This window comes from Hordeum vulgare, chromosome 6H (genome assembly GCF_904849725.1).
Source record: "Hordeum vulgare subsp. vulgare chromosome 6H, MorexV3_pseudomolecules_assembly, whole genome shotgun sequence".
NCBI lineage: Eukaryota > Viridiplantae > Streptophyta > Magnoliopsida > Poales > Poaceae > Hordeum > Hordeum vulgare.
In genome coordinates this window covers 533,939,583-533,947,693 of record NC_058523.1, presented here as the reverse complement: position 1 = coordinate 533,947,693, position 8,111 = coordinate 533,939,583, and the positions used below count along the sequence as shown (strand labels likewise).

The following is an 8,111-nucleotide window of genomic DNA, read 5'->3' as shown; positions in this document are numbered from 1 at the left end:
ACGTCAAACTGACAATTCAAGGCATAGTCCATTGTTCAGTTTTAAAGGGGTATAGCTACTTGTTCTAGGTGAAGCTCAACCTTAACAGGTCTTCACTGAAATGCGGGTATATTAAAACGGTGATTGGAACGAGGGAACACGATGTGCCCTTGAGATCTGGTGGGGGATTGTTGAAATTAGTGGTGGGATTTAGGCCCATAAGAGAATTTCAGAAATCTCCAAGGGCTCATGTAGGTGGTGGCATGACAAGGTGGCGGTGGGAAGTTTAGTCCCACCCCGCTAGTGGAGAAGAAGTTGGACCCCTTTATAAGGGTCTCTCTTCTACATGCTATTGGAGAGTGAGAAGAGAAGAGGCTCTTGCGCACTCCTCCTCCGCCGCCCGCCGCGCCATGCCTCACCTCGCCACGACACGGATTGTGGGAATGAGCCGAGCCGAGCTCATACCTACGCGCTTATTTTTGTCGGTCAGGAACGAAGAATACGTAACAGATGCGCCATGATCTGAGATGTCGGATCATGGGCTGTTACCGACTCGGACGTGGGTTCAGCCCACGTCTCTCCACCCAGCCGCCTATACAAGCAGAGCTAACACCAGCCCTAGCCATCACGAGATCAAATCGCCTCTGCCTCACGCGCTCGTTCCTTTGCTGCTGCTGCCGCTGGCGACTCCGTCCCGTTCACTGCATACACGGTCGATGGGAGAGTAGGCATCCGAAACCCTGCCTCTCCGGTTCCTGTACGGGAGAGGGGCGATTAGGTTTTTGGGGAGCGATCACGCGACTGCTCGCCTTCGTCCGTCTGCTTCGTCTACGTCCGCATCGTCCTCATCATCGCCATGGTTGAACCCAGCGAAGCCGACCGTCTCCTCCAGGCCGAAGCCGACAAGAAGGCGACAGAGGATGCTGCTGCCGCCAACGCTGCTGGTAGGGCCAAGTGGCCGACCGGAGGGTATAACTTGTTTATCCCACTCCAGTTCGTTTCAATCCTAGGTGTACTACTTGCATGCATAGATGTATCAACTATATGCATAGTATGTGCTAGATTAGTTCATGATCAGTATGTCATTAGTCTAGTCAATGGCATGCTAGTTATTATCTCGTTGATTAATCTACTCGGAAAATTGCCTAGTTACTCAACAAAAATATCATGTCTTCAGTAATTTTTTTTGTAGAAAACGTTGATCGATAGATTTACCTCGGCTGAGCACGTTTATGACAGATGGGCCCGTCAGTCATGCTGATGTATATTTGACTAATTAAATAAAAAATGTATTATCTTTACCTAATAATAAAGAGGCTATTGCTTCCGTCGGAAAACCCGTCGCTGCCGTTTTTAAAAAAAGCCCATGTCTTTTAGGTAATTAAACCCGCATTACCTTTTTATGTGTTACGAACAGGAAAACATTTCATTTTTACAGAGAGCCCCCTATGGCATCGGATAAGAGAAACACATCTGGGCTGACAGAAAACGCACGAGAGGGCTATTGCTTCTGCCCTCATAATCCCACATCGATACTTCACAGATAATTTCATCACTTTATATACATGCGCCTTGGTGATTTTACAAGAGGCAACGGAAATCAACAGAGGAACAAATTCGAGAAGAAGAAATTGGGATGACGCGAAAAGAGATGGAGCCGCGAGACAGAGGGGGCTCGGGGCGAAGGAAAGGGGCTGGCGCCGGCGATGCATACGTGGAGGTGGGGGCGTCGGGGTTAGAGGATTCAGGCAACCGGCGGGGTAAGTCTTGCCGGAGACTGGCCCCGTAGGCCGACCTCGCAGCAGCACACCATGGGACGTGGTCGCGAGGTGCAGAGGTGGGAGGCGGTGGAGGAGCAGAGGAGGGAAGTGCGGGCGCCATTGGAAGGGGGAGTCAGGAAGATTGGGGATCCTGTGGGGCTCTCTCCCCTAGCGGCGCGAGGTGGAGGAGAGGAGGGGGGTTGGGGATCGGGCTAGGTTAGGGAATTTAGGAGTGGGTAAGGCTGGGTCTTGGCACGCCTAATGGGCTGTGCACTACTACTCTCTCTCTCTTTCCTTTAATTTCTTTTTCTAAATTCTTTAATTAAAAATGTGTGGTATTATTTTTTCTTGTTACAACGCACGGGTCCTTTTGTTACTATAGTAAAAAAAGTAACAAGAAAAGATAACTTAGAGACGAGGAAAGTCACACCAAGACACGACCAGAATTCATTCACTGGTGCGGTGTTGCCACGAGCCCACGAGCACCGTGGATACAGAAGCAGAAGCACAATAGAAAGAGTCGACCGCGGATATGCTTCCTCGCTTTGGTTTGAAGCAAACCGGCCGGCCGGCCACCAACCAACCAACGCTCCCGAATCCATGTACAGTACCATCAAACCTTCCGCCGCCGCCGGTGAGCTACCCGCAGCGCCGGCCGGCCCTCCTCTGCTTTCCCTCCGCCGGGAGCTCCCGGAGACCCAGCGTAGAGGGGAGGGGAGAAGCCAAGCCTCGGGCATGGCACGCGTCCTCCCTCTGGACATCGAGCCCGGGGACGGGGAGGCGCCCAGGTAGCGCCTCTTCCTCCCGAGCCACCGCGTGCGGCCTCCGTTTCTTTTTATTGTAGTATACTATGTTTTTCCTGCTCGGATTCCGCCATGTTTTTACCTATATCTGTGGAGCGGAGCTATATTTGGAAATTTCGTGCTCGACGATGTGCGTGTGTCGTCGAGGCCAAGACCTAACCCTCGAGGCCGCCACAACCAAGCGGGCCGCCGCTCCTCTCCTCGCCGGTGGCGCCGGGGCCTCTCCCCTTCCCCTCTCGCGGCTTCATTGCCCTCGTCCTCATCGCCGTGCTCGTCCTGGACGGCGGCGGACAGCGGCGAGATGGCCAGCTTGGTTAATGTTTTCCTTTTCCCCATTCGCTTGTCTAATAAATCCCGGTCTCCTTAAAAATTGTTTCTTCGTAAGTCTCGTAGACAGAATAAATTCTACTACTGCAAGTATGCCATCTTAGCAAACATATATCTATCTGCACTTTTTAGGCTAGGATGGATTTGGGATGGATGTTGATCCAAGGGTTTCAGAAGGTGGCTGAGATTTAAGAATCATTATTCGGGCAACTTATGAGTCTCAGATTATCTAATTTATTTTCCTTTGGATCGTTGCTTGGGTTCCCTTCCCTGTGGCCAAGGCCAAATAGCATATCAATTAGGAGGGCATATATATATCCAGTCCTAATTTTACTAGGATAACTGGTGTCGCATTACTCAATGTTTTTCTTTGATACTCCCTCTGTAAAGAAATATAAGAGCAACTAGTGATCTAAACGCTCTTATACTTCTGTATGGAGGGAGTAATAGTCTAATGCTGTATCCAATTTTGGGATCTTACTTACACTAGCATGTTACATCCATCCATGCTACTTTAACTACCATGATTGAGTCACTGTTTGTTAACACTACACCATGCTGCCCAAACCAGTGCATTTTGAGTTCAGTAATATGTGGGTGAATAAGCTGTAACCCCGATTGTTGTTTCAAGGAAATAACAGGGAGTTAGGGCCTGTGCGACTCTAATTTAGATAAGGATCGTCACATGTCAACCTGAACCTTCCATCTATGACATGAATTAATAACATCTCTACGTTCGTGGGCAGCATCAGTACCTCTATTTGATAATATTTCCTGGCTTGTAAACAGAGCTGGTGAGACGGTTGCTAGCATCCCAAGCTCTTCAGCTGTGGTGTCATGCAATAGAATTGACCATTCTGAACAAAACATAAAGGACGAGGAATACGCGATGCTGATGACGCCATCTCAACATGCAACGGCTGACAACAACACAGAAACTTTACCTGAGCAACCCAAGTCAAGTCACTTCAGTTGGTGGATGACAGCTCTGCTTGCCTGCTTCCTTCTTATAATGGCATCTTATATCTTTGTGAAATTTGGAGCCCCCTTTGCCTTTGAGAAGGTGGGTGCTGATACTTTCTGTACCAAATAAAATCTCTTTCTTACAGGGTAATTTTAGGCAGCCCACTGGAATGTCAGTCGACTTCCATTCTTCTAGTTACCTTTCATTGAATTTCACAAAATGTATTTCAGAACCAACTGATGTTGGCTCGTTGGTTGACTCTTCTAGTTAACCATTTTGGGCTTGTGATCTTTTGCTTGGTCCATATGTTTTTTTTATGTAATAATCAGGAACTTTGAGGTGGCATGCATCTATAAATTCCATGGGACAATCATAAAGCTTGTAGTCGTTCTCACACTGTTCATTTTTTTTTTTGGTTGTCCTTCAATATACTTGAACTAGCACCAGTGAGGCGTTCAACTTAATACTTTTGGTCTGTGTCAAACATGTCTGTTATATGTTTCCTTTTTTCGCATCTGCTTAGATCTCAAGCATATGTTCAGAGTTCAGCTTGTAATTGTTAGGAATTACTGTTACACCATTGGCATGAATATTCTGGTTGGTTCATATAATTAAAATGCTATTTGTTTAGTGAATGCATATGTGGCATACTGAACTTCGAGAGTTGTATGTATGAAAATATCAATTCTGTTATGTTTCTGAGCGATGTTGTGCATGTGTAATCTTTTGTCTTATTATCTGTCTTTTCTATGAGGAAGATTTTGAGTTGGGTTGTTGAAATAGAACATCTACGCTAATATGTATATATTTTCTTGTGTTTGTTACTTGCAGGTTCTTTTTCCAATCATGAAATGGGAAGCAAGTGCGTTTGGCCGTCCAGTATTGGCTCTTGTCCTCGTCGCATCTTTGGCTCTCTTCCCACTCATTTTAGTCCCCTCTGGACCCTCTATGTGGTTAGCAGGAATGATCTTTGGTTATGGCTGGGGTTTCGTGATTATTATTGTTGGGACTACTCTTGGCATGGTTGGGGCATATTGGATCGGCTCATTGTTCCGCGAGCGACTACATGTAAGATTTCTCAGACTTGCATCTTTTCTCTACCCAAGGAGTTGTGCCTTAATATTTTTCTTCTCTGTTCTCTTCCTTTTTTTTCCAATGCAGGCATGGTTAAAGAGATGGCCTCAGCAGATAGCTCTAATAAAGCTTGCTGGTGAAGGGAGTTGGTTCCAACAGTTTCGCGTGGTTGCGCTATTCAGAGTCTCACCGTTTCCATACACGATTTTTAACTATGCCGTAACCGTGACAGAAATCAAGTTCAGCCCTTACGTATGTGGTTCAGTTGCCGGAATGATACCTGAGGCATTCATCTATATCTATAGGTATATACAGATATCCACATTACAGATTATGGATTTAGTAAGTTCAACTGCATCATCTTGTCATGACTATTGAGGCCATGCATCTACTCCCTCCGTTCCTAAATATAAGTCTTTTAAGCGATTTCATTAGATGTCTACATACGGAACAAAATGATTGAACATATATTCTAAAATATGTCTATATGCATCCCTATATAGCCCACTAGTGAAAACTCTAGAAAGACTTATATTTAGAAACGGAGGGAGTAGGTTTATTGTGCATCTGTCGTCTGATTAATGCCCTTATATAACAAAACAGTACATGGATTGCCGATCGTTAACCAATTCTCTTCCAGTAGAGCCCAACAATTTATAATCTGGTTTCCAGAAGTAGTGATGACCTAGTAATCTTGCTAAATGCTTATGCAGCGGGCGGTTGATACGCACGTTGGCCGATGTGAAGTATGGCAAGCAAAAGATGACTCCAGTGGAGATAACGTACAGCATAATCTCGTTCGTCGCTGCCGCTGCCCTCACGGTCGCCTTCACAGTTTACGCCAAGAAGGCGCTAAACAACATAAAAAGCCCAGATGATACCTCAGATGACCAACCTGCCGCTGGCTCTGCTGGGGCGACTGCACTGAAGAATGGCCATCAGGACGTGCATATCCTGTAGCTGTACATGTCGTATGAGTATGATGGAAAATGTATGTATTCGTTCATTTCATTAGAGAAAAATAGGTAGTAGCTAGGCTCTGACAGCAGGTGAATGCACCTGTCTTCTAACTAGATAAATATGTATGGTTTCACTACACCACTTGATTAGTTTCATGCGGTTGATCACCCAACATGTATTTTGGCCTTGTCGTTGGCGACTGGAAATTTGGCCTTCCCTTGAGGTGCATATATATTTTGTTTAGGTGCTTCGTATGGCGGTGCACCAGAGTTTGCCTTGCCGTGGCATTGTTTCAGATGTGCATAGTGTGTGTCCAAGCTTTGTGCGCTCTGCGGGATTTCACGACTCAAAATACAATTATTTCTATCAATTACTCCATCCGTTCACAAATACACTACAGAAAAAGATCCTTTTCTCCTAAATCGGATGAACAGTCACGTCTTAGTGCATTTGTTCATTCGGTGTGTTTGTTCACTCATTCCACTCTTTATGTAGTGCATATTCAAAACATTTTATATTTGTGAACGAAGGGCGTATTAAATAGAATATAGAATAAAGATACCTATGCTCAAACCATTAAGAAAGTAAAATAGACAAATGTGATTAAGTTGACTTCTTCTATAGCAACGTCTTTAAAAGGAGTAGGTGACATCACACCATCATTGATACATCCAGCCAAAGGCAAGGATGTGGATGTGTTTGGCATTATATGGTCACTTTGGCTATGTAGAAATGATAAGGTTTTTCTTACCTACTAATAAATCAAATAGTGCTTCTTCCGTACGTCATTCAAATTGCCCTTAAAGTTGACTAAAATAACCCACCAATGCCACATATAAGTCATAAAAAACGTTTTAAACAGGAAAATCTTCGGACTGGGCCGGCCCATGTAGGCGCCTCCTATATTACGCTCTAGGCGTTGGAAAAAGATGCAGCACACCTGTTTGGGCGGGCCCATGCGCGGGCGCCTGTTTTTTTAGTTTAGTTTTTTATTTTTCTTTTCAGTTCCATTTTTTTCTACTTTAAATAATTTAGAACTTCAAAAAACTTTTCTCAATTTTAAGAAACTGAGAATTTCGAAATAAAATATTTAAAAAAAACTATTTTTTTAGAATTCAAAAACTACTCAGGAGTTTTGAAAAATGTTTGCATATAAAAAAATGTTTAAACTTTGAGAAACTGTCCATAAAATAGAAAAGTCAACGATTTTAAACAAAAGTCCGTGTAAAAATCTTAAAAACAGTTCGTGCCTCTGTTTTTAGTCTCATTTTTCTGTTTCATTTTTTAGTTTAAATAATTTAGAACTTTGAAAAACTGGGAATTTTGTAATAAAAATTTGAAGAAAATATAAAATGTTTGTGAATTCAAAAAATGCTCAGGATTTTTGTAAAAATATTCGCATATTCAGAAAAATGTTCATAATTTTGAGGACAGTGTTGGTGAAAACAATAAAAGTCCATAATTTTGAAAAAAAGTTTGTGCGTTATTTTTTGAGTGCAATTAAAAAAATGTTTGCTAATTCAAAAAAAGTTCATGCATTTCAAGAAATGTCCTAAAATTTTATAATTATTTTTCTCCCGTTGCAACGCACGGGTCCTTTTACTAGTTCTACTGATTAGTTTTGGAGCTAGTTGTACGAGTCTGAGCCAGGTTTGAGCCCGGTTTGTACCAATATCACACAAGGGACTGAAAAGGAAAAAAGGTCAGCGGAAAAATCCCATCACGCATGGCTCCCAAGGATGTGTGAAGCTGAAGCAAAATAAATAGAAACGGGGCATGATGTATGGCTGGATTCCCGGCGAACAAGGCATTGTCATGGTCTAGTTCTCCACATCTTATCTTTATCTTTACCTCTCTTCCTAATAATAAAGCAAATTCAGTTTTTGGTTGTCCGTCTTACAAATTACCCCTAAATTTTGCATAAATTACCCACCATGTCACCGGTAAGTAATAGAAAACGTTTCACAAAGCGAAAAATCTTGAACTGGGCCAGCCCATGTAGAAACCTTCTATATTACGCTCTGCACGCTGGGAGAATATCCAGCACACCGTATGGGCCGGCCCATGCACAGGCGCCTACTTTTATTTCCGTTTATTTATTTATTTTCTGTTTCGTATTACTTTTTTATTTTCAATAAATTAGAACTTCAAATAATCTTTAAAAATTTAATAAACTGAAAAATATAAATCAACATATTTAAAAAATTAAAATGTTTGTGACTTCAAAAACTGTTCGGAGTTTTG

General features: G+C 43.2%; 1 protein-coding gene across 1 annotated transcript; it reads left to right on the top strand.

Moving 5' to 3' along the window:
• The first annotated feature begins 2,263 nt into the window (after positions 1-2,263).
• Positions 2,264-6,117, top strand: LOC123403707 (uncharacterized membrane protein At4g09580-like). The gene is made up of 5 exons (XM_045097620.1): positions 2,264-2,527; positions 3,659-3,932; positions 4,665-4,901; positions 4,995-5,212; positions 5,621-6,117. The coding sequence occupies exons 1-5, from the start codon at positions 2,340-2,342 to the stop codon at positions 5,865-5,867; spliced, it is 1,164 nt and encodes a 387-aa protein (XP_044953555.1). The 5' UTR covers positions 2,264-2,339; the 3' UTR covers positions 5,868-6,117.
• The last annotated feature ends 1,994 nt before the right edge of the window (positions 6,118-8,111 follow it).

What these genes read in the sequence shown, in the direction of transcription:
- LOC123403707 (XM_045097620.1), top strand. Translation starts at nt 2,340, where the DNA reads ATGTACAGTACCATCAAACCTTCCGCCGCCGCCGGTGAGCTACCCGCA. An exon ending in CCCCCTTTGCCTTTGAGAAG is followed by an intron (nt 3,933 to 4,664) that starts GTGGGTGCTGAT and finishes TGTTACTTGCAG; the next exon opens with GTTCTTTTTCCAATCATGAA. An exon ending in TGTTCCGCGAGCGACTACAT is followed by an intron (nt 4,902 to 4,994) that starts GTAAGATTTCTC and finishes TTTCCAATGCAG; the next exon opens with GCATGGTTAAAGAGATGGCC.